The sequence below is a fragment of the Blennius ocellaris genome (genome assembly GCF_963422515.1).
Source record: "Blennius ocellaris genome assembly, chromosome: 17".
NCBI lineage: Eukaryota > Metazoa > Chordata > Actinopteri > Blenniiformes > Blenniidae > Blennius > Blennius ocellaris.
In genome coordinates, this window is record NC_137666.1 from 14,738,904 (window position 1) to 14,766,636 (window position 27,733).

The 27,733-nt window shown below is 40.7% G+C and overlaps 1 protein-coding gene across 1 annotated transcript; it reads left to right on the forward strand.

Moving 5' to 3' along the window:
- LOC308142530 (filamin-A-interacting protein 1-like) lies at window positions 1-25,900 on the forward strand. The gene is made up of 6 exons (XM_080512994.1): window positions 1-215; window positions 13,170-13,435; window positions 13,871-14,044; window positions 14,144-14,322; window positions 21,902-24,710; window positions 25,330-25,900. Exons 2-6 carry the CDS (start codon window positions 13,175-13,177, stop codon window positions 25,534-25,536), a joined length of 3,630 nt encoding a protein of 1,209 aa, XP_080369120.1. The 5' UTR covers window positions 1-215; window positions 13,170-13,174; the 3' UTR covers window positions 25,537-25,900.
- The last annotated feature ends 1,833 nt before the right edge of the window (window positions 25,901-27,733 follow it).

The window sequence follows — 27,733 nt, forward strand, 5'->3', positions numbered from 1 at the left end:
GAGAGAGAGAGAGAGAGAGAGAGAGAGAGAGAGAGAGCGAATAGGTTGAGATGGCTCTTGGCACCACTCAGTAGAAGACACCACAAGTGGACAACACAAGCCCGAGGATATACACGGACACTTTACTCCCTTTGTGACTTTTGTATTTTTTGTATATATTTTATAGGATTACCCGTTGTACAAATTTCCCAAACCTGGGGTCATCACAGCAGCAAGTAAGTCAACTTCTTTTACATTCATCCTGATGAAAAGAAAAAGTTTGATCTGCTCCCGTGTGGGGAAACACAAGCAGCTTCATCAGGTGTTCCGCTTTCACCCTGAAACCCGTGAACTGGTGGAGGTACAGGTGCTGCCACTTCGCTGTCATCAATTTCATGACACCAATTAAATGGACTGTTAGAGAGGAATCTGCTCTCTTTCAGCTTCATCTGAGCTGCGGTTAGACCTGTTCTGCACCATATGAATGGAACAACTCTTCCCCTGAATGAGTAATTAATTCAGCTCACTTCTTCAGCCATTCAGATCATATGGATTTCTACATTTTGCATGAATTACTCCACACAGACACAAGTGACCACTCTCAGGAGGGCTGTTAGGAGCCGTACAGCTTTGGCATTGTGACAGAAAAGACGGGGGGTCATGAATCAAACATTTCTCAATGAATTGCATGTTATGTTGCTCTGTGAATGAGTCCTTTTAGTGCAAAGAATTTAAGTGAGTGGGATGAGATGCCCACAGCCTCCCCAGACAACACAGAGCGGCAGTTCGATGAGATTTTACAAATGCAGGTGCTCGAGGAGTGATCAGATCATGTACAGCAGTAAGATGCACTCGTATAATACACACCCACGACCTTTGCCCCCAAAGTCTCCCTCTGGAGCTCGGTGCAGACATACACACTCACAACAGTGCTTAACAGTAAGAAGCTTCGGCTTTGACAGGCTGCAGCAGGATGACATCTTTCAACTTGAATATTTATGGCTTGTAGTGACGCCAAAATGAATTCCATTTCATCCGCATGAAGTCATCAGAAGGTTTCGGAGGAGACGCACGGCTCCGGGGAGTCACTGTGTGTCAAGGCGCCTTGTCTCGGTGAGGTGAAAAGAAAATTTGAAATGGATCTTCCCTCCCTGTGCGGGGAAGTTAGTCAGGTGGGGCTTAACTGTCAAGGATCTTGTACAGAAGTGTCCAAAGGCCAGCCTCTCAACAGCCTTGCTCCAGCCAGCGCAGCCTGTGTGTATCTCCTCATATCACCACAGGCTGAAAACAAAGAGAGTTGCTGCAGAGAGTTTGCTCATTAACTTTTCTATGTTTGTTCTAGATTTAGATGAATTATTCTGACACCTCTTTATAGTGATTTCTTGTAGCCTTTCACTCAATTATGTTTAAATTCTCTTCTCATTTCACAAATAAATATGACAGATATATACTTAAATAAATGAATGGGTCAAAGGTTTTACTAAATGTTAAGTCACTGCTGGTTATAAATGTTTAGTATCCAACCTCACTCTGAGTAACTTAACCATGAATAAATCCAAATAAGGAGAAGTCTGTGAATGTAGAAAGTTTTCTTTGAACGAAGACGAAATTTTGGTTTTCACATTTAACAATGGTTGTTCCACGTTTGATATGTGAAGAGAAATTACAAAATAATCAAAGCTGAAAGTGTCCGCTGCCTAAATTGACTAAAATGGCTAAAGTAACAGTTAAAAAAACAAAGAAATCAGTTAAACTTAACAATTTAAATCGCTAAATAAGATAAAATGGCTAAAATAATGGCTAAAACCACTATAAATCTTTGAAGCCCTAACAAATCAAGCTAAAATGGTAAAACTATCACCTAAAACAATTGAAATTCTTTGAACCCTAACAACAATTTAAATGTTAAAAAAAATTCACATAAATCAGATAAAACAGCTAAAAGGATTAATATAATGGCCAAAACAGCTGAAAATCTTTCTGCTCATGTCCTGTGAAGTTCAATCAGCCAAATGGACACTCAAAAAAAAAAAAAAGAAGAAGAAGAAAGCTCTGTGAATGTTGACTGGGTTTTTATCAGCACAAGCTTGTAAATGAATCAGTTTTACTGTAAATCAATAATGCGGCCCCTGTTTAAACTGATACCAGGCCGTTGAGTATCAGGCGTTTTGCCAAAGCAGCATTGATTTGAGATGCACTAAATGTGTCGCCGGCTTACATCATGACATTACTATAGCTCTATGTCACTTGAGTCGTTACTCATGCTGAAGGTGAGATAGCTGAGCTGTGAGATGTGCGGTGATGTTAGGTCCCTGCAATGGGACTGAGATAAAACTGTGATCTGTCTTTGTTGGAACTGGCCTGTTAACAGCAAAGCATCATAATATGGCTTGGAGAGCGAGTAAATCAAAAGAGGCGCCCGTCATCCGTCATCCACAGCACAGTTAGAATGTGGACTGACTGGAGATCTTCGAGTCACATGTTTTTGAATTGTGGGGGGAAACTGGAGCCCACATATTAGTGATGAGAAACCTGACTCCTAAAACTGACTCGAGGGTTTTTGAGTCATTCATCCAAGTGGACCGGGTGTCTGAATCATGAGTCATTTGAGTCAGTTGTGCATGCAATTCCACCCTGTCCTGGACCTGGACGCTCAGCTGAACGTATTACGTATCAACAGGAAGATGCTAAAAGACTTGTGAGGGAAATAAACAATAAGTACACTAGTATTTATCGGCTTTTATTGGTCTGTTCGCGTTTTTGGGGGGATTTATTTGAATCAGGAACTAAGTTAAATAAATCATTAAACAAAAAGTAAACAGCAAGTAGCCAGAATAGCAAATATACCGTGTGTGTATACGTGTGTGTATACATAGTATATATATATGATTTTAAAGTTTCATGATTTCCTCCAAAATTCTGATTTTCCTCCTAAAAATTGTTTTACTCGTATTAATAAATAATGCGACGTTCATAGGGTGGAACCAATTACAGGGGACAGCATTAAACACAACACAATACACTCTACACTCGTATTTTAATAGTATTTATTATGTATTAACTAATGTACTTATTTATTTATTTATTTCTACAAGCTTTGTGAAGCAAACGCTGTGTTTTTTCCTCCGCCGCCTCAAACTTTCTGAGCAGAGCTGCAGTCTTTCTGGTGAGGGAGGGGCAGAGGACTCAGGTGAGGTCAATGGAGCAGCTCAGTGAATGACGCTACGCACTGACCGATTCAGCAACTGAAACGAGCTCAACTGGACATGTGTGCTGAACGACACCTATGAGCTGAATCGAGCGAGCTCACTTGAGATTTCTGAATTTTATGGAGAAAATAAATTATTTGTAATTGATATTTTATATATGTTTCATATATCTAGTATATGCCCATATATATTTAATATGGTATCATATGGCTTCATATGGCCCGACACTGCCGTGTGCTGCGCATGCACGTTGCAGCTCACTAATAACTGTATCAGTCATATTTTAATCGTGTTTATCATGTAACGTCGCTACTGTCTGAGGCCCTCAGCTCGTTAACATGTCGGAGGGCGTGCTTACGCGATGCACCTGAACACATCACTCAAAGCGGTCAGCTACGACGCAGCGGTGCATTTAGACTAGCAGCAGCACAACAGTGACATTTCTGCTTTCCTCTCTGCAGCTGGATGGCTGTAGCAACAATGACTCAGTGGAGCTTATGAAAGTGATGACTCGTGAAACACCGGTCAGTAATGTGACTCTCGGATTTTGAACGATTCGTTCAAAGTCACACATCACTACCACATATATACAATGAGAACATCCAAACTCCCAGAGATGTTCTTGATGTGAGGCAAAAGTGTCAAAACACTATTACAATATCCATATTATATATATTTACTGAAATGCTCATTTCTTCAAGGTGGCTTCCATTTAAAAAAATCAAAACAAAAAAATTTAACTTATTTCTGCAAGTTTTTGCAGTACAATGTCAGTAACAATTCAGAATCTGAATCTGAATCTGAATCTGAATAAGTTCACATGCATGTTAAAAACAAAGATTTCTTTTTTTTCATTCAGACTGTGAAACTTACCATATATTTTACATTGATTATGTTAATATGAAATGTTTAATGTTTCTTTTGTTGTTTATTCTTGTGAGTTTTAGCTCATAAGTCATGAAAATACAGAAGTAAGATTATATTTCCCAAAATAACATGAATTATCACACAAAAATTGTAAAAGTACCCACAACTTGAGCTTATATGTTATAAGTTTTGAAATTAATTATTAAACAATAATTTTTTGAGCGACTCCGTTGCCGATACTTTACAACCTCAGGTTTATACTGCATTACCTGTACAGCAAAAATGGAGAAATGTCATTTTCAAATGCCATACGATCACGCAGGGAGACTTTAGCCAACTTAAGAGTCACATGCACATTGTGTTTGCATGCATCATTTCCCACACGGCTCATTCATTCCATATTTTTGTGCCTCAGCATTCGTCTGTGTGCCGGAGCCGGAGCACTACGGTTCAGGGAGGGTGGAGCTGGCCGCTGTCAGTCGTAGGCGTCCTCCCTATAGGTCTGCAGGGTCTCAACAACAGCTGTCACCGACACATGCACAGCTCCGCTCGCATAAGGGCCTCTGGTCTTGAATTCCAAAAATGCAGTTTCGACACATTTGGATGTTTCGCAGAACAGTGGCACTTATAACTCACGCTGGCCCTCGTTTATAAATAAGTCCCTAAACTCCATAGCAACCCAAGATCTTCTCTGCATCATCCGATACGCGGGGAGCGACACGGTAAAGCAACGCTGGCCATAAACAGGCGGGAGTTAATTAGCTCGTGCCGGTTGTTAATGTTAGAAGGAGTGAAGTCACTCGTGAGGTTCAAACCGTGGGAATATATAAATGTACATTTTATGATTTCTAATGAATCCAGGGACAACTTTGACCAAATTTCCACCCATCCCAGATTCTTGACACTCCCAGTGAGCTGCTGTGGGATGAAGACAAGAAACGTGCTGGTAGTCCACCTGCTGATGCTGTTATTGTGGAGAAACTCTGTCAGTGCATAACTGCACCCACTAAAAGTGGTTTGTTACTTGGTGCCACAGATTTTGCCATGCTGGGACGTACGTGTTATTGTGAGTCATGACCACCAGACATTTTATTCTGTATTTTCTTGTTGCAAAGGGTAAACACAGAAAAATTCTATTTCCCCGAGACAATACAAATTCTCACTTACAAATCTTCAGATTGGCTGTGGTTTGGAGATTTGGACCCATAAATCTGCAGGGGGGGGGGGGGCTCACAATTTACTTTGTTTTTCACTTCAAATTTACTTTACTTTTTACTTCAAACTGAAAACTTGTGGAGGCCGAGAAAGATGAGACGGACGAAGGAGTCGAGTCTGCTTTTCTTTATCGCCTCCAGCGGCATAATAGTTCATCTGTCAAACTTTTTACCCCATGCGTCATCACCGCACGTCCTCTTTTAACACCTCCCCGTCACCGACACACCCCCACACGTCACCGACACACCCACTCCACTCTGGTTGCGAGAACTGGAGGGAGGTTCTCGCAACCAGAAATGTTGCAACGCTTTCGCACATTAGTGATCCAAATTTTTATCATGAATACTTCTTTGCCACCGTGCACCGTCTCCTGCAATCTTGAACTGATTTGAACTTTTCAAATATCAAAACATTTGAGATCAACGAAAACATCAGATCTCTATTTTTGAACACTGACAGGTGTCATGGTAAATGCCATGATTGTGCCTTTTGTAATCAATGAACAAGTAAAACAGTTGATATATAAATACTACTGATCGGACCGATCAAAATAATCCTTTTGCATGATATAAATTATTTGGTTTATTTTTGATGGCAACATCAACTCAATCTGCCTTATCTACTTTACTGGTTTCAGCCTCTTTAACCCATGAATGTAAAGTGCTTCGATTAGATTTATTTGTATCATGTCTAGAAAAAGACCATTTGGATGTAGACTGACTAATCCTTTCCTAATAAACAGGAATGTTTATTTTGTAATTTATTGTATCACAGCTGTCGATGTAGGCGAGATATCAAAAGGTATTTATTATAGCAGACATATTAGAGAGAGAAAAAACATTTTTTTTATAATGACACTATACTCTCATCTGGGCTCATCCATACGTTGCCTTGCTGTTTCTATTTATGGAAGAGGCAGAACTTGATCCCTTTCTTGATCTTTATGCTGTAAAGATGATATCCACTCATTCCTCTGGCCTGGAAAAGTCCACAGCTTGATTGGTTGGTGTTGGTACACAGATGATCCCAGCAGAGTGGATCAACTGCCAGCGGCACTGTGAACTGGTGGTACAACTTCATACGTTTAGGCCCTAATTGATGAGCTTGTCTTCCATTTTAATATCTTTATTAAACAAATCAGGACAGATGGAAGGGAGTCACAGTCCAGCAGCTGCACTCCAGTTGCTTGACTGTCTCATCTCAGAAACAGTCTTCACGATGCATGATTCAGCTCCTGAGGGTTTTCTACTGCTTCCTTGGAAATAAATGGGTTCGTTAAGGATTCAGGTGAATATTTAACAAACTCCCACCAGAGCAGCTGACATAAAGATGTCTTATTTCATGAGTGATTGACTCAAGGAGCTGCATCTGCCTCGTTGTTTCCGAGGCAAAGAGTGTTTGCCCTGATGCCAAGTGATACATGGAGAACTGCTCACAGTCCCCTTCGCTGGCTTATTAGTGAAACACTAACTGCTGAAGCGACGGTGGGCTCCAGTGAGAGGATCAAGTTAATGTGACATCAGGAAAATACTACAAGATGAAACCCATCACCTCTGCTGACATTTTACTGCAGTACAGCATGAGAGTAATTGTTGCTTTGTGGTATTAATAGACGTTAAACGCGCCATGAAAAGTGTAATAACTGTGATGGTCTGTGCCTCTTCGCACCCGCCAGGCTGAGTTAAAGTGTTTGTCTTTGTTTGAGAGTCTGATTGAGTAGACCTGGGCTTTTAGGGGTCTCATTCTGCTCCTGGATTGCTGATTTACTGGCAATTGTTCTTTCATTTTTTACTTACTTTCTCCATAAATAACATTGACCTTGTTGAAGTCACCATATTTGTTGTTCCCGTGAGTTTACTCATGATAAATTGGGGATACGAACCCACGACCTCCCAAGACTTGCAGCTTTTAATAAATCTAACTCCTATTCATAATTTGTCCGCCGGGAGTTGCACTGGTTCTCTGAAACCAACGACTCAATGGTAGAAGTGATGCAGAGATGAAGTACTGAACACAAGTGACATTTTTACTCAGAAAAAAAATCTAAGCATGAAAAAAAATGCATCCATAAATCTTGTCTTTTGAGCAACAACAGTTTTGTCTGCATTACAATGTCTCAGATTTCATATTAATATTTTTAATCAAGACATTTCATGCTTTTTTTTCTTTTGAGTTTGTTGAAAAATGCATTCAATAGTTTTTGAAGTTCTTGCACTAAAAAAAAAAAGAAAAAAAAAAGCTAAGTTATTGGAATTTTAGGAAACAGATCAATGGTTCTTGGTGGGCATCATGGGGATGCCTTTTCCCTGCAGGATTATTCAGATTCAGATTGAGACATCTTTATTTATTATTAACTTTATTTGATTATTCACTTTTGAGAGTAAATAATAATAATATATCATAACTAGAGAGGAAAATCTATTAACAGTTTATTAAATCATACTTCATTTTCATACCTGAAAATGGAAAAATAATGCGTTTCAGTGTAACACCAGGTTTAATCTCTGGGCACAGAGGGACTTCGGCAAATGCATAGAGATAAATTTCGCCTTTGAACTTGAATGACTCTAATATGTAAATTGGTTTTACAATATAAAATATTTTCAAGTGGTGGTTACTTATTTTTTATCCTTGGAAATGTCATTTAAAATGTCACCCCAGAGGTCATAACCCATCTGAACTGGTCTTTGTAGCTTTTAATTCTGCACAAAACCTCCAAATCACAACTCTAGGCTAAACGTGGCTGCGGCTTTGATCGGCCATATCTTGGCGGCCCTGTGTGTTCTCCACGTCTGTGTGGAACAGCTTCTCAAGCATGTTTATCAGTGTCCTCTGTTTGACTGAACTGCCAAGCGCTTGCATGCAAAGAACATTTCCCACTCCTTGTTTGGTCTCAACAGATCCGCAGTGCGAATATATCAAAATGCGCTCAATCAAACAAATCATATTTTTATAGCGTGCTGCTGCGTTATTTGCAGCTGCTATTCTCATCCTTCATCTTGGGCAAATGAATGTGGCTCCACGCCAGACTTTTATCTCCAGACCTCTCGCCTTTCTCATTTCTTCTTTCTGTTCAGAGCATCACAGACAAGCACAGCCATGTTGGCTGCTGTTTCAGTGGAAAGTGACGAGACGAGGATTAGATGTAATGGTGCTATGAGCTTTAATCCTGCGTACACAAGTGGAATTTCTTTAGATTGGATGTCAGATATTAGATTATTCCTCAGCTTTTGATCCGTTCTATTCATAGCCAACATTACCCACGTATACTTGTGGATTTAAGGGTCTTACTCAAGGGCCCACAGTGGCGGTGATGACAGTGGGGATAAGTGCCCTCTTACAGTCTCTATCTTAGTTTCTTGGTCCGAAGTTTTGAACCGGCATGCACACCTTCACAAAAGCTGCTTGTGTTAATCTAACTCCATTCAAAATATTTATTGTGACACATATTTTGAATTTGAATGATGAAATCCAATGACTTTTTATTTCACTACATATTTGTACTAAGGAACTTGAACTTTGTGTTTCACTTACTGATCAACTACTTAACAAGAACATTTTTTAATTAAACACAATATAAAACGCTGAAACATAGCATTTTCTATAATTAGCGTGTTTATCATCTAAAGCCCTGAATCTGTATTTTGTCATAAACATGCTCTCAGTAAATGTAATATAATAATATGTTGTATATACGTATCAGTGGTATCAGCTGACCACAGAAACTGTTATAGCTTCTTCTATTCTCTGTCGGATGGAGGCACGTGCTTTACTGGGGCCTATAAATACTCATATATGTGACAGCTGAACTTGCCCAAATCTTAGGATAGATTTGGGGGTCCCATTTTAAATTTAGGCGCAGGCCTTGACTGGGGTCTTGTCAGGTGTTGGGCCACTCTTTCATGCCAGAATGAGGCATCAGATGCCGGGCAATCAGTTGCCCTGATGGTTCAGATGCCTTGAATACGTGCTGGCGTTGTGACTGCTTTACGTGGCCCTCTGACGGAAGACTTATTGTCTGCAAGCTCTGCTTTATTCTTCAGATAGACAACTTAGAATGTTGCATGCCAGTATGGAATGAGGAGCTGCCTGGCTCAGGAATCTCCCCTTTTTGTTTTGTTTTTTTTCTGGTGCGGCCAAGGTAGATCAAACAGCAGCGGCAACTTTTTGACGACAAAGGCTTGTCAGGTTTTGTCAAACTTCAACCTGTCATCAGCTTAAGCTGTGAAACTGTTTTTATTGTTTTTCTTTCATATGAAGCAATCAAAGAAATAATTTACATGAAAATAAATCAAATATTTACACCTGTAATTGATTACTTTGCATGTTGTAATAAACACACAGCAGTGAGTCACCGCTGTATAGCTTTTTGGCATCTTTTAAGTCAAACTGGTAACTCCAGCAGCTCGAAATTTAAAACTTGGACCTGAAATTGACCATTTCACAAGTACCATATTGTTTGTTTGTTTGTTTTCTTATATGCTGCTTTAGTTTATGCAATAAGCTGTACTAGCGTGGGATAACCATTCTTGTACAATTAATTTGAACCTCAAAATCAAGATCTTAAGGCAATTTTATTCCAGTAAATTCAATATGATTATTATAGTTAAAACACGTAACAGACAAAACAAGCTAGACCGGGTCTCCAGCATTTAAATCCTCTATCAAACTGTCCAGATGGACTTGATGGAAGGAGAGATCATGAGATCAGCCCACAGTTTCAGGCAGGAGGATGTAGTGTTGTGGTAACTGGATTGTTTTGGTGAACAGATAAAAGACCACTCATATCCACACTCTTACACATTGTCACGCTATTGATAAGCCTCTCTCATTCCTCTATCTCTGGGTTGAACCAAGAGCAGGGGAAGTTGTTGCTCTCCATATTCAGCTTCCATATATGAACAGCCTTTTGTTTCCAGACCTCAAAAACTTACTAATACCTGCTTGTCAAGGTGAAGAAAAGCTCACAAGATTTCTAACAAGTCACAGCAGCTAAACTAACTGATTGGAGACTCAACAGGATCTAAAAGTTGAGATGAGTATCGGACAATGTGCCTTTAATTCTGATGTTGCAGTAATGTGAAAATGCCTGCGCGGGCTAATCATGTTAACCTCACAAGGTGAAAGTATGCCGGTGTTGATTTACAGTGGAATATATGCCTTAAATAAATAAGGTAAATTAAAAAAAACAACAACAAAAAAACCCCCCGTGTGATCCCAGTGCCTCTGCTTGTGCTGTTGAACTGGTGTGACACTGAAATGAGATGATCCTTTACAGTAGTGCCGCTGCTCTTTCATGGCACCGGTCCAGACACTTAAAAATAAACCGCCAGGTCACCAACTCCAGTGTTGATCCTTTTGTCACAGGTACTTGGGAACTCAAGTAATTTACAGCTCGTGTTTCTCTATTTTATGGCTCTCATGCCCTCGGCGGTGGGCGTCACGGTGCCCTCCACCTCCGGGCATCTTTCAAACTCCCTGGAACTGTTTGAATGGTGGCATGGACACTGCCAGAGCTTGTGTACACTGTCGTGAGCTCATTGATTTGAAGCCCTCAGCTGAAACTAATAGTTATGGACAGTAAAGAAGGCACCGCAATTAATCTCAGCGAAGGAGAAGATCTCTTTGGAGCCAGCGTGCACTCACTGAACTCCCAGAATTAAGATAAAGAACGGACTTAATGTATTGGGTTTTTTCCCCCTTTGAACCAAGAGCTGTGGTCACTGTTATCTTGCAGTTTTCCCAGTCTTGTGTGTTTTTCCTGGAAACAGGTGGGATTCAAAGAGTTTGAGTTCATGCATCATTACTACTCCCTGCAGTCTTAACCTCTCTGGCTACTCTTACAGGAGAAGATGATTTTTTGTTTTTTGAGCCGTAAGCTTTGGTAGACTTCTTACGTTAGTATTTCAGCAGCTTAATTCCTCATTACTTTATAGCAGTGGCTTTATAAATCATGATGGCAAAGAAGTTTTAGTCCAAAACATAAGCGGAACTGTTGCAGGATAATATACAAACTTGTTAGAGGAGATTTTTTTACTTTTCAATTGCCTATTGATGCAACAACCTTTAAAAACAATCTTTTATAATATAAAAAAAACAACATAGGGTCAAATTTGCAACCAGAAAAAGACTTTGTATGCTTTATTATCGCCTTTTATTCTTCTTTCATCCTGGTTAAAGTTGCTTCATTCACTCAAATGAATGCCGTTGCATCGCTCCTGCTCACAGCAGCTTGGCGAGCTTATTTAAGATGTCTCAACACATGTTTCGGAGGTCAGCCTCTCTGACATCACTGGGTCCCTTTAAAGAGGGGGATTTTTGTGGCTCGGAGGCGTTTTCCTGGTTATGATTAAAAAGAGATGTTGATGTAATATCTGAAATCAATCACGCGGAGTGCACTTGTTCGGTGTCTCAATGCTGTCTTTCGAGGGCTTAAATCCACATGTGAGCACTCATGTAACGCACTTGGGCTCAGTCGATAAGAGGTAAACATGTGTGCTGAAGACACAAAGCATCCTTTGATATTTATCAGAAGTTGAATTCTTTTTTCAATCAAAACTCATCTCGGTACATTTTAACAAACGTATCTATTTGTTAAATTTTATTTCTACATTTGAAAACAGGGATGTTAAGTCTGATTTAAGCGTAAATAGATTACAACATTAAGACTACAAACTACTAAAACGATTGAAGGAAGAGATCTTTTCGTGCATAATACACAGATTTTAATAATTGACCTTATCTGAGAGAATTTGTCCCAAAAACGGCACTTTTCAGTCATTTTATCTAAAATTGAAAGTTGTTAGTCTTAATTAAGTTTCACAAAGTCTCATTCTGTCAGTTCATAAATACTCAAGGGAAGAATGTGTACTTTTGACCTTTCCAGAATGCACGCTATCTTTTTGCCATGTGTTTGCTGGGACTGGCTCCAGCTCCAAGCCTGGTTTAGATGTAAAGACAATGGACGGGTCAATGGACGGGTGGATGGATGGATAAATAATTTTGTCACTTGATTCTAAACCTGAATTCCAACTTTGGGAAAGTGACTTTAACATTAAGCACCACCTCTGATTGGCTCACTGGAAGTTGGCCCGCTCCTATAAACCACTCATCTGGAACAAGACCCATGAAAAGGGAAGGGGGGGACATGAGACAAAAAAAAATTTGGGAGTAACTGATTTATAGTGCATCGTACACTTGAGTGAATTGCATATATTCACCCTGCAATGTGTTAAAATGATCAGGGTTGCAAAATAAACTTGCTACACCTCAATAAGATTTGTATTAACAACGCAAATCCTGTTTTGCTACATCAATCTTTTCAAGAGATTAATGTAGTGAAATTAATTTTAAGGGTCCGTCGTCAATGGATTTATCTTACGGATCTGGATAAAATGTTTAACTCCAACTTTTACTGTCAGCAGAGTGGGCTCCAGCACCCATGAGGGCCACAAATGTACTTCCAGACCATCAACACTCAGCATGGGATACATAATCCGTGTGTGAAAGCAGGAATATCGGGAGAGCACAGGAGGCCACACAATGCACAAAATACATGCAGGCATGCACGCACACATACACGCACACACACAGTCCGAGTAATTATGGGTATTTACTCCTGCATTGCTGATACAGACCAGTGTTGTCCAGTTGTAATGTGTGCAGTGTGTTTGTATTTGCACAAGTTTGCATATCATTGAGTAAAAGTGGGTCAGCAGCACTGTGAGAGGGGATTTATGATAGGAAATGTAGTCCAGGCCAAAGTCATAAAAAAAAACTCTGTAAATTCCAACCATACGAATGCACAATCTTAAGAATGATACGAGACAGAGAACAACATTTAAATTAATTGCTTTTAATTTAATTGAAAAAAATATATTTCTTGCACCCCTCTTCCAGGTAATATGAGGTCGAAAAGCAGCGGCGTGGAGAGCCCAGCCAATGGCGTGCTTGGTGTTCCTCAGGGCGACCATGAAATCAGCCCTGAGGAGGACGTGAAGAGCCTGAAGGTCAAAGTTCAGCAGGAGGAAGGCGAGGTGATTTCTGACAAAGAGAAGCTGCTGCTGCTGGACTCCACAGACGCTGGAGAGAAAAGAGGGAACATCATGGATCTGCCCAAAGGGGATCTGCTCAAACTGCTGGGCATCATGGAGGGAGAGGTTCAGGTGGGTTTGATGTTGTGCAGAAAACGATGTGTGGAGTAACGGATGCAGTTATAGCCAGAGGAAAACTCAGAATGAGGTGAACGGCCATTCTGCGAGGTGGCTCGTCTTATAGTTGAGATGTAATTTTTGCACAATAGCTCTATCTTGTGGTTGAAAATGGCAGTTTAAGATGCAAAAGACACCAAATGTGGCCTTAAACTTTTTCAAATAAAAGGAAATAAAGGAAAATACTAGTCAGTCTGTTTAAAGCTTTTCTTATTGCACCTTTTCTTCTTGTCCATGTGCAGAACTCAGACTGAAAAAAACAATTTGTTTTAGTACTCCCTGTATTGTTTTTCTTCTTAATGTCACTGGCTGCAATAGGAATTACCCCTTAGGGGCTAATAAAGGTTCTTAAACTTGAACTTGGAGCATGTCCTATTTCTCTAACCTCAGGCCAGAGAAGATGTCATCTGTATGCTGAAGTCCAAACAGACTCCCCCGGAGGCCCTGGAGTCACGGTACGGCTCTGCGGCCCCCGGCTCAGCCCTCCAGGCCCTCCAGAGGGACAGCTGCATCACCGACTCCAAGCCACAAAATGACAGTGTCTACCAAAAGCCTATGGTTGAGGTGAGCAATCAAATATCTGTCCGGGGAATGCTTTTGTGTTGTCTTGAAATGTGAGAAGCACACCTGGACGTGGCCCCTGCTCCCTGTGTGTCCCCTCAGCTCGAGCGTCTGCAGGAGAAACACAAGGAGACGTATCGGAGGATGCTGGGTCAGCTGCTGCTGGCCGAGAAGTGCCACCGTCGCACCGTTCACGAGCTGGACACCGAGAAACGCAAACACGTCGACTACATGAACAAGAGTGATGACTTCACCAACCTCCTGGAGCAGGAGAGAGAGAGGTGAGGAGGCTGCAGCAATACATGACTGCACTTTTGACACAGCGGGGTCCATGGAGGGAGAACAGGGGCATGCAAACTATTTGCATGCAGCTTTCACGACATGACATTGCCTGTAATTTTATTATTCTTTATTCGATGATGCAATATCTTAGTATTCTGTTAACTAAAAAAAAAACAAGAGCATTAATTTCATGGCGCAGTTCACTGCAAGTGATTTATTTTTTAATTTATGAGCCTCGTTGGCTGAAAAAAAGCACAAATAAATCAAAGAAGGAAAGCAAAAAGTTGTACATATGAAGACAACAGCATTTAGAATACATTTTCTTCATTTTAAGAATGCTTGTTTTATTTCCTGAAGATTTAAATAGATCAGTGTTTTTATGAAGTTTATTTATTTGGAAGGAGGCCAATACATACAAGTACATGCATTCTTCTTATTCTTTCTTTAATAGCCAGAATATCGCCAGGTTGAGTCTTGGTTTGGGAGCTGCTCTGTGTTGAGTTTGCATGTTCGCCTTGTGCCTCCATGTAACCTGGTTTCCTACGGCCTAAAAAACATGCATTCGATGTTAATGGATGATGATTCTATTATGATTCATTAATTTATATATCTATCTTTTTTGCTTAAACAGGAATATAATGACATCAGCTAATTGTGATTCGACACAAGTGCAACATAAACACAATTTTAAAGGAATTTATAGGTAGTTTATCTTAATTTTGAAGGTTAAATATGTTGTGTGGTTCAATTGCTTTAATGTGTTTGGATTGTAAAAGGTTCTGACCCCTGAACTAAACTGGTGAAAAAGCATCAAACATCCATCTGTCTATAGATAAAGTCATTGCCACTAATATGATCCTAAGAGCTGGAATTAGTCGGTCAAATGATGCGAGGAAGTGGTGAAAAGACTGATACAGAGTAAAGTGAAAGACAAGACGCAGGACGTGAACACATGAATCATAGCACTGGCGCAGTTTAAAAGTGTGGAACATATTAAGCATTAGAGGTGAGAGCATTCAGGGATAACGTGCTATGAAGAAATGCACGGACACCCGAGAATGTGTGAAAGATGGCCTCATCAAGCCCGTAAGGCGCGAGAGAGGGGGAGGAGGAGGGGGGGTGTTGCTCAGTTAAGTGATAACCCTGCATACTTCTGTTAGACAGTGAAAGGCACGGAGCTCTGGGAGGAGAGCAGCGAGGCCGAGTGCAAAGTGTGTGCATGTGTGAAGAGGAGGAGGTCAGGCCCTTTCCTGGGGTAAAAAGGGAGGTCAGGTGCAGGGAAGAGAGGAGAGATGCAGCCAGTGGGCGGAGGAACACGAAGGAAGACAGGTGAAGGACAGACAAGGCATTTTTCAAGAACAAATGTGGCGTGACTTCATGTGTGAGATGAAGTCACTGCTGAGGCTGTGACCTGGTTTCTTGGTCACTGAAAGACGAGGGGTGAGAGGTTGGATGGAGAAGGGGGAGATAGTCGTGTGTGTGTGTGTGTGTGTGTGGGGAGGCCTCTCTGAGAGGAAACAAGCTCGCTTTTGAGTGTCGATGAGCGCAACTGATTGAAAGTCCCGTTGCAACTTTGCTGTCACACAATGGCCCTAAGAGACGGAGATATAATCTGCATTCATTGTCCTATTGTAAGTTCATCTGTTGTCTACACAATGCACAAAGCTACGAATCATGACAAACATTCAGTGTTGTAAATAAACTAAACACATTGCAGTAACACAGCTTATTTTGGCATTAACCAGTTGGTGAATGATTTATGCAAACAAAATAAAATCATTAACACAGTTGCAAGACTGAAATGTAAGTGAGGTCACTGCATCTGCTGTCTCATTCTGTCCTGCTCTGTAAACTAACCGACAGCTTTACTACTTATTATTTAACCAAACCTCTGTTGTTTCAGTTGCTCCATTACGTATCAAGTCAACAAAAACAAAAAAAGCCTTGAGTTGTTAATTATATACAGAATAAAGTAATTTGTGGTACTGGTTGACATCTTGAAGTGTTTCTGATATCTTTCTCCTCTTTTCTCAAACACCATTCCTCCTGAACACGAGAGAGAAAAGGAGGCAGTCAGTCATCTGTTGAACAGACCAGAGATCACTTATATGCTACATTTCATGAACTGTCAAACAGTTCATTGGTAGCAGCACCCCAGCGGCGGAGCTCTCCAGCTCTCTTCCTCGAGCCTTTACTGCAGGACACAGGAGACCGACTGGAAAAGATAAATCACAGGCATGTCAGCTGCGCTGCCGTCACCGCAGAGGTGGCTGGGACTTGAACAACAGACTGTAGCCTACAGCTACTCCTCTGGCTGGATTCACAAAGAAGGGACAAGTGTCTCCATTAAATCAGTTGAGTTTCCCCCAAATTAATTAGGCATATCCTTAAAATAGAGCAAAATGACATAAATTAAACTCTGATGATTGTGATCCTCCTCCTTATGTCTTTGAGAGTCTTGTTTGAGAGCGACAATTAAATCCAAAGCTCATGCAACGTAAAGACAATCATCTGGTTGAATTAGTAAAGAGATTAAATCATTACATGAATGCTAGTTTTTTTTTCGCTTTCATTTTCAGGCTAATGTGTGAGTTCGACCGTGCTAACAAATGAGTAGCGACAGCACAGGTGGTGCTTTAGGAAGTTGTAAAGCAGAGCGTGATCTCTGAATTCTCTGTTTCTGTTCTCTGTGTGCCTTATTCCTGTAATTCACTAATAAAAAAAAACATTAAGTAGCATGGTATGATATCTATTTTCTTAAATGACACATTTTTTAGTAATGAATTCTATGATTACGGTGAGACGTAGGTAGATTTCATCAACGTGTTGAGCATACCAGTTGCGGATGTGCATCGTGATGTTCGTGTAATATTATTTTATATTACACACGAAAACGCAACATAAAAATGAAAATGACAAATAACAAAGTCCTTGAGATCACAGGAGATAGTGATGCGATGTTAGAAAGTACAATCATGCAGAACACAGACAGAAACACTGGAGAGCTACCAATACAGAAACACAGACAAATCAACCAACCAGTAAACTCTTGATGAGTTTATTTTGACTGTTTTCATAGATGCCAAAGTGAATTGAAATTCATTTGAATTTTTCGTATGGAGACACGAACGCCTTCAAGATAATCCACCTAATGCAGCTATTACAAGCTATATTAATCAACCACTTCAACATTAGAGCCATGAATGTCAATCTAACGTTTCTGATCTTTCTCATTGGGTCAAGGTGTTGCTTTGACTGATTGACACGGCCCTTTGTGTCGGCAGGCATCCGGTGCTGGAAAGCGTTACAGTCAAGATCCTTAATGACATGAAACGGCACACCTGAAGTTCAGCTCGGAGCATAAACTGAACCTATTGCTTTACTACGGCTTGATCCTGGGTTTGCATGCGTGAAAGAGTTGACCTCCTTTTCAATGCCAGGTGCTTTCCAGCAGGTTCTCTGGCTCAGGCTGCAGGTCGGCCTCTCTAACCCCTGAAGCAGATTGAAGGGGATGAGCTCGGTGTTTTTCTGTCAACACCCGCAGAGCCCAGATTCTTCTCTTAATGCTATGAAGGAACCCAAACACATGGAGGGACAGAGAAACAGGAAGTAATATAACAGTATTTGCACCATGAAAAGAATTCATACACAGACAGAAACAGCAACATGAAGCTTGAGTCTCTTGAACTTGGACTACACCGTGTCAGTTTTTAAAATGCATTACCATTACACAAATTTGGAGGAGTTGTAACTGAAAGTATCTGCAGGTGTCTGGTATCTTGACCCATTAAAATTAAAGTACAAACCCCAAAAATGAGAGACCTGGTCAAGTAGTGATATAACAACTCTTACTTGCCTAAGTTCCTGAGCTGAGCCACCACACATCACGACAAAACATGCCAATACTAATATCACAAGTTGGCTTTTTATGAGCATTATCAGTTAAGACTATGGAGTCACCATAGATCCAAATGGATCAAATATGTCTGTTACAGCCTCCTGGGTTATCCACAGACCGCACACAATTTTGTATCATGGTTATTATTATCCTTAACCCATAGTCGAATATCAGACCTTGATATGTTCCAACACGCTTGCTTGCAATCATTTTATATGTTAAACTTTAATTTTGTCTTAGTTCGTAAAAATAACTGGCTGTTTTAAAAACATGCATTTTAATAAAACAAGTAGTATTTATCTTATCATCTTCATCATTATTTCTCCTAAATAGATCGAGGCATGCTATTTTGATCTGAAGTTGGTACTCCTGTTTATCAGGTAGTTTATATCAAATGTCCATTGTTAATTACATGAACACAAACTAAAGGGTTTTCATTCCTCACGTCAGCCTGTCCAACCAACAAACAGTTCCTATCTGCAGCCCAAAGTTTTGCATGTTGGAAATTCTGAGGTTTTCCCTCAGGGCAAAACTTCAAAACAAGCCTTAAGCTTAAAGGGTGTGCATGCTGTGGAAAAACACATACAGACCATTGCACGACAACACCTCCACAAAAACAAGGATAAATAGCATCTACAGTATCTTCCATGTCTGGCAGCACTTTGTTTTGACATTCCCTCTCTTTGGCGAGGTGGAAGCGTGTCATCGTCCCGTCTGTACCCACGTCATCTCCTCCAGCCATCTCAGCGGGAGTGAAGAGAGAAAAGTCAGAGGTCTTGTGCCAAACGTCTCCAGGAATGCAGATGATGGGCACAGAAGAAGCTATTACTAGTTCTGCGTGGTTGCCATCAGCTATTAACACCCACTCAGACAACAAGCAATTTATATGTCACGAAGTTAACATTTTTAAGTGGCACGGAGGAATGCATGCACAATGGTGGCAATAACAGCTTCCACTCCTCAAGGGAGTTTTGATGAGTTTAAAATCATGCACACTAAATGTAAACGCAGGTCCGGAACCGATCTCTAATATATTAAAAATTTTTTCTACACGCACATTCACATGAGCCTGTGATATTCACTTTGGTTCTAAAGTTTTTCTTTTGATGCCACATCAGCTTGTGTGCTGCTGTACATTATCACTGAAATTCCCAAGCCTCATGCTTTTCCTCTGTGACGAGTGGCTATTACTTTACGAAACAGTGTTTAAACAGCTTTTTGGCAACTCTTCTTTGTTTCAGTGCTCAACCTCATGACTCGGGGCTGCAGTGCCTCTGAGCAAATTCCCCAGGAAACATGGGATTTTGTTCCAAACTGAAGAAAATACATGCCGTAATGGATACTGGCTTATAGATTGCACTTGCCTAAATGCTTAGGGAATTTGCTTGTGTGTGTGTGTGTGTGTGTGTGTGTGTGTGTGTGTGTGTGTGTGTGTGTGTGTGTGTGTGTGTGTGTGTGTGTGTGTGTGTGTGTGTGTGTGTTTTCTTTTTAAATAAAGAAATTGAAGTCATTTTTAATAATAAGTCTTAAACTGTTGATGAAGTCATAAGATTTTGGCCCCAACAAAAAAGTTAAGGCCGCAGATAAGTGAAATCTTTTTTGTTGCCTCAGTTAATTGTTTTATATTGAAAATATGAAACAGAGCTTCTTCTTCTTTTCCTGCTGACAACACTAATATTTGGTTGGTCATGGCCCTTATTTACATTATTATCTATAACGTGCAGTTAAGCTATTCCTCAGAGAACAATGCAGAACAAGGGCAGTGTTATATTAGCATTGTCAAATATCATACAGTGTAGCAAATGTATCTATTTAAATGGCAAAAAAAACATTCAGAATGAAAATATAAATCAAGTACTTCACAATCTAATCCTACAAATGAGATCCCAGCTGAAGTGTGTTTCCCATGCCCCCAGTGAAGCTCTGCCCCTGCATGTAATGTCAATAAAATTGAAGTTTTAACTTACGACTTGAAATGGAGAAGAACACAAATTTCCAACACTATCAGTACCAAGTAAGTCTTACATGACTTCACAATCAGTGCAAACTACCACTGGCATCCTCAGTCTGACCTTTGCATACAGGTAATTTTAGAGTGCCAATTTCTAAGGCGTCAATGACATCTGACTGTGTCAATATGGATTTTAAGGGCAGTGCTCTGAGATCTAGATGTATCTGTTGCACAGTGGCCAGGCTTACTAATGCTACTTGACATTAACAGCAGCTGTTGAGAGGAATCAGCGTTGCAGTTAATCCAAGGAGTGAAAATCAACTCGTATGAATTAACAAAAACCAAACAATAGTCAGGACGTTCAGCTTTGTAACCATTTTGTCATGGTTCTATCTTTGCCGATCTCCTTCACCTCAGGGGAGGCACACAACTCATCCACATATGGCTTCCTCATCATGTAGACTTTGCAGGGAACCCCATTCAAATCCACTTTATCTTCAAGATGAACTACAGTAGGCTCCTGTCTCCCATACCAGTCAGATTATGGTTTCCAGTCTGCAGAGACAATATCCTGTACACTTCAAATAAAAATGTTGGTGTAATTTAATTTACGCTACAATTTTCTTCAACCTGAAACATTTGACACAATGCTAGTTATTCTTTGAAATACCGCTGTCAAAAGTATAATGACTAAACCTGAAAAGAAGCCTATTAAAAGTTTCCAGGCTTCAAGAAAACATTGGAGAGTTTTACTAAACACTCCTTCTGTGGCAGGGGTCCCACCCCCTTCAGAGTGTCCAAACCGGAGCAGCACACATAGGCTCATACACATCCCTGCCTTTTATGGATGAGGTGACATCACTCACTGGAGGTACGGCTAAAACTGTATTTATTCACCTTTCATTGTCCTGATAACATGCTTGGAATGTAACAATGTGGAAAAGAGGCTCTGGCTTTTTCTTATGTATTCTCATTGGATTTTATATAATGGCAAAGAAGGGTGCTCTTCTGCTTGTTCGGCATCTATTGTGGGTAAGTTATAAACAGCAGTCTGATTCCGGGATGCTGTGACTAGACTTTTTTTGCACCATAGTTCCTGCTGCTTTGACGTGTGTTCAAATTTGGTTCATTTTGCAATGCAAAGTTGCTCCGGTTGAACAGTGCTTTTGCATGTTCCTGGGTGTGTACGGGGGGGAAAGACTGCATGCATTCTGCTCTGTGTGCATTTTGCTGGTGCTGAAGAGGAGAATGGGCATGAGAAGCAGAGAAAGGAGCAGAGCTTAAACACAGATTGGTGAGGGGTCTCTGTTTGTCTTTAGTGGTGTGTAGAAGGCTCTCCACCCCGAATTCAGTTGTTTAGCTTTATCAATATTTGCTGGGTTTTATTTATTTATTATTTGTGTTGCTTAGGTTGACAATAATACAATCTCTGTTATTATTTTTGTAAAGGAAAGAATGCTGTGTTTGATAAGCCTGTGCTCCACCTGTGATTTACTTAGATTTATTGATGAAACTTCAGCTTGTAATTCTTAATGTTTGTAGTTTGCTATTACGACATTGAAAACTCTTTCATACAGAGTCTTGATTACCACGATTACTTACCCACAATGCAGTTCATCATTTTAATGCTTGTATTCATATATCTATGACAAGATGGCTACGAAAAACAGTTAAAGTTTAAGGTCAGCCAAGCACTGAAATAATGCTACCTTTCTTTGTCCCTTTTTAGACTGAAGAGGTTGCTTGAAAACGAGAAAGCCTACCAGATAAAGAAAGAGAACGAGCACTCCAAACGCCTGGCCAAGGTGCGAGAGGAGCTGGTCAAACTCAAATCCTTTGCCTTGATGTTGGTCAATGAGCGCCAACAGCACCTGGAGCAAATGGACCAACAGAGCCAGCGGGTTCAAGAGCTGAGTCAGCAGCTACAGCAGCGGGAGCAGGCTCTGAGCGAGGCAAAGGAGCGCGCTCAGGAAGATGGCCACAGGGTGCAAAATCTGGAGGCTCAGCTGAAGGAGAAATCTGCCAAGCTCACTCAGCAGCATGAAGAGATGAGTGCCAAGCTGGCCAGTCAGGAGCTCCATAACCGTCAACTTAATGCCAAACTCCTGGGGCTGACACATAAAGTGGAGGAACTAGAAGAAGGAAACAAAACCTTGAGGAAATCCGAGGAGGAGCTACAGGAGTTAAGGGAGAATATCAGCAAAGGAGATTGCGGAAACTCAAACTTGATCTCTGAATTAGAGAACTTGCGCAAGCGTGTGCTGGAGATGGAAGGGAAGGATGAGGAAATTACCAAGACAGAATATCAGTGTAAAGAGCTGAGGAAGAGGCTACAAGAGGAAGATGACAAGAGTAACGACCTCAGGCTGGAAGTGGAGAAGCTCCAAAACAGAATGATGGAGTTAGAAAAACTTGAGGGTGCATTTAGTGTGAGCAAGGCTGAGTGTGCCCAGTTACAGACAGCTCTGGAGAGTGAGAAGGGCCTGACCAAAGAGCTCTCCAATGAAGTCATGGCTCTCAAGATCCGCATGAAAGAGCTTGAGTCTTCTGAAATCAAGTTGGAAAAATCTGAGCTGAGTCTTAAGGACGACCTGAGTAAGCTCAAATCTCTCACAGTTGCTTTGATGGATGAGCGAAAAACTATGATTGAAACAATGAAGTCTGACGAGAAGAAAAAAGATGATTTGAGTCAGATGGTCAAAAGTGAGCAGGCTAAAGTTATGGAGGTGACTGAAAAACTGATAGAAGAAAGCAAAAAGCTTCTGAAATTGAAATCAGAGATGGAAACCAAAGTTGAGACTTTAACCCTTGAAAAAGGGGAACTTAGCTCAAAGCTATCTTATGAAATTGATAAAACTCAAGATCTTAATTCCAAGGTCAGTCAGCTGAAAAAGAGGTTAGAAGGGTTGGAGCAAGCGGAAAGACTCTCTGTGAAGAATTCCGTCAAATGTGAACTGACCAAAATGTCTGACCACATGAAAAAGGAGGACAACAAGGTGAAGGAGCTGACCTTTGAAATTGAGCGCCTGAAAAACCGCCTCAGACAACTGGAGGTGCTCGAGGGGGATCTGATCAAAACAGAGGATCAGTATGACATGTTGGAGAAGAGGTTCATGACTGAGCAGGACAAAGCCAACATTCTTTCCCAGCAGGTAGAGGAAATGAGGACTCAGATAGCACGGAACAAAGCAATTGAGAAGGGAGAGGAGGAAAGCCAGGAGGAAGACCTCCGACAACGATGCAAGAAGGAGGAGGCCAAAACCAGGGAACTACAAGCTGATGTGATCGCCCTCAAGGAGAAGATCCATGAGCTGATGCACAAAGAAGACCAACTTTCTCAGCTCCAAGTAGACTACTCCCTCCTTCAGCAGAGGTTTTTGGAAGAGGAGGAGAAAGCTAAGAACATGGGCACTGAAGTTTTCCATCTTACCAAAGAATTGGAAGTAGCAAAACGTCACAGTAGAGCCCTACGGCCAAGCTTAAATGGAAGGAGGATAGTGGATGTTGCTGTAACATCCACTGGAGTGCAGACAGAAGCATCACCCAATGGGCCGTCAGAGGAAGATACCCCTGCTGGGTTCATCAGAAAGTCCGTCCAAGAAGAGAATCACATCATGAACAACATCAGACAAAGATGTCTGAAGAAGCCCTCAGAAAAACATAGCCCCGTTGAGCGTTGTGCTTCATCCAGCAGCGACTTGGGTATCAAGAAATCCTGGATTCCCTGGATGAGGAAAAAGGACAGCTCCAACCAAGAGACAAATCTGGAAAAGACTTTGCACATTAATGGGAATCATTTACCCACTGAACTGACCATGTCCCAAAAGCAAGGCCAACCTTTACACATCAGAGTAACACCAAATCACCAAAACAACATGGCCACTCTTGAAATCAGCAGTCCGACAACCGAAGACGTTTTCTCAAGCTCTGCTCCCCTCAGCCCCAACCCATCACAACCAAAATCCAGAATAACAATCATTCCTACCTACTCTGCTCCGAATCATCGTCGAAAAGCCCCCACTGCACCTCAGGGCCCTGAAAGGGCCAAGTCTCCAGTCACCATCACAACTATATCTCGAGCCAAGTCCCCAGAAAATGGCAGAGTCTCTTCGACTACCTCAGGACGCCCCTTGTCCCCAGTCTCCATCATGACAGTGAGCACTGCTGTAGTGCCTGAAGCATCCACCTCCCCAGAGCCCCAGGAGATGACCATGGGCCGGGCTGTGTTCAAGGTCACGCCTGAGAAGCAGATGGTCCCAATGCCTGTGAGAAAGGGCCCCAACAACACCAGTATCATCACCACCACAGATGACAACAAGATCCACATTCATCTAGGCAACAGCAACAACCCAAAAATGGTGGTGCGCCCGGTGGCTGCTGTAACAGAGAGCAAAGAAATGACTTTATCGACTGGGACAGTTTTGCGTTCACCACGACAAATCACTACCACTGCTACCCGGACCACACAGAGCAAAGTGATGAGCAGCATAACCATTTCCCCTGTTACCTCCACCACTTCCAGACCCACACAGACCCTGGTAAGTTTCATGGAAATGTACAGTTGTTTCATCTTTTGTTCAGTTTGTCCACTTTCTAGGATTTCTATGTCTCCAACTAAATATGATTTTCAATTTCATAATATTCTTTAAATGTTTTTGAACAAATATTTTGATGGCCACTATCTCACGGTGTTCGGATTGGTCGATGAAACGGCACCCTGTTGGTGATTCAGAGGGTCTTATAACATGCCCTTTGTTCAAATGGGTAGCGTGACAGACATGGCCAACTGAGCAGCAGAGGTAATGATGTGGAATTTTGCCATCCTGCTACAGCCCTGCTGTAATTTATAGTAGTTAGATTGTTTACATTCACAAACAGCCATGCATGGTTGAGTGCCCTCTGGCTGACACAAAACAGCTTTACAGCAGTAATGGCACACGGAAACAAGGTCTGGATAAGAGCTCACCCAGTTGAAGTGAGGGACTGAATAAATATTTACAATATCATTCACACAGTCACTACAACACGTATGATTAAACATATTAGTTAGAAATTCTGAATTACTTCATTCCTGTAATGGGTTTTGGCCCCTTTGACATTATTTATTTATTTTCCTGCCTGAGAAACTGTACTCTCCCTATTCCTATTGTCAAACAGACTGGGCACGATGCCCAGGCACCTCGCACAGGGCTGACCCGCATCCCAATGTCCAAGAGCCTGAAGACGGGAAAGACTACACTGGGATCCCTGGGGATATCGAGTGGAGTGAAGCTAGAGTCACGTGCAGAGAGTCAATCAATGAAGATAGAAGTTAAAAAGTCCACTGTGAATAGCAGTACTCTTCAAACTGGAGGAAAAGCCTGACGGAAATAATAGTCCCAACAAGACTTGGACATAATCAATATTGTGCTAAAGAAAGACATTAAAAGGCACACATGGCATTTCTTTCTTTTTTGCAATTAATCAAGCCAATACTTTATGTAAAGTTTTTTTTTCTACATTTACTGTATGTCTCATATAAATGTGTTAAAAAATGTTGTTCTGACTGTGTATTTCTATGGGCATTTGGGTTAAATATGATATTACACGTTGTTGCTACTAACAGCATCTTGCTTTTAGATGTTTCACATATATGGTGTTTGACATGTTTTATAGGAACATAGATGTGTGTAAATTATGGGTATTTTCTTTCCTTGAGATTTGTACCAAAAATGATTTGAAATAAATATAAAACTATACAAAAGTCTGAAATGTGTCTTTATGGAGTGAAGAAACAAACCAACAAAAGAACGAAATCTGTAATGAAATAGAATTGTGATTGGCTGTTTTGTAGTCAAAGTAAGTTTTATATTTCTAATGACATGTAGTCCTTGGGCAAGGCTGCATTGTGGTGTAGTGGTTAGTACTCTTTGTAGTTTTCAGCTTTTCTCTAGTTACACCAGTGTCGTCCCACAATCTGGAAACATGAATATTAAGTGGATTGGTGTCTCTAAAATTTTCCATAGGTTTGAATGTAAGAGTGTGTGGCTGCCATACTGTGATGGACTGAAAACCTGTCCAGTGTTGCATTTGTCCAGTTTCTTCTCCAATGTAGCAAAAGCTGCACTTTGATCCAACAGTAATAAAACATCACTGACTCCACTGTCAGTAAGAGCTTCCACAATATCTTTACTACATCTACAATCAGAATTAATACTAATTCAAGCCTCTTAATTTGTTGTTATAACAATTTTATATACATGCTTTTGGAAAAAAAAAAGAAGTGAATTCACTTGACCTCATGACATTGTTATATTAGGCTAAAAGAAGGTATTTCTAAAGGGGGAAGAAAATGTATAATGCATCATCGATGCATATTGACCCATATGTATAATATTGCAAATGATACTATGAACATTTAAGCAGTCAAACATTGCAATTGACAATTCGCAGCCGAAGTGATACAAGAGGTCAGTTGAAAGTCTAGTCTGAGGGCCAACCATGGCACAAACACAATCAAAAAAACTACTTCGAACTCATATTGTGGAAGCATGATTTATTTCATACATTCAAAATATGCAATTTGTAGACCTTCGCTTTCTGCCTTGTGATAAAATGTCATGCAAATAACAACATATTTGTCCCCAGTGGAGCAGCGGTTGGCATGCAGAAAGAAGGTTTGTGTTCAAATGCTGGGCTTTTCTGTGTGGAGTTTGCATGTTCTCCCCATACGTGCGTGAGTTTCCTCCCACAATCCAAAAACATGGATGTGAGCTTCACTGGAATACCTAAATTGTCCCCATGTGTAAATGTGAGAGTTTGTGTATGTGTTTGGCCTCTGATGGACTGAGACTTGTCCAGGCTCCAGCATCCCACAACCCTGCACAGAATAAAGCCATATAAAAGATGGCTGGATAGATGGGTGGATGATCTTTCACATGATCATACTGCAATACAGTATACAGCCTCTCAATTAGCAACATTTGTTATAAAAACAACAAAACCCAACTTTGACAGTGCAATACATTTCCTGCAGTGTTTTCTATATCTGTGGCCTGCAACCTGTGGCTCTGGAGTAACATGGGGCTTTTTGGCATATCTGTCATGGCTCCCTGAAGCTTTCATTTAATTATACCAAAACATTTGATCTTATTTTGATTTTATTTACACAACAGAGTCATTTTACAATGGCATGGGAAAAAGGCACATTAACTAAAATGAAGGGAAAAACAAGGAAAAGTGCTCATAAAAAAGACTCTCCTTTCTTCCTGTGACCATAAGACTCTATATCTCCTCCCTGTAAATAGCATTGGCTGTATTTTGGTTAATTTCATCCTTTCTGTGCTTTTATTAGTCATCGTTAAGCCTTGCACATATCCATATTACATGTTTAGTAAGTTAATTTTTCTTAAACTTTCTTTCCATTTAATTTGTGTGGAGCAATGCTTAAAGGAATTTCCATCTTGGATTAATTCTTGTACTTAATCCTAGGTGGCCGTTTATTATTATTATTATTATTATTATTATTATTATTATTATTATTATTATCGGGCATTTTCTCTGTTTTGATTCTTTTATACAC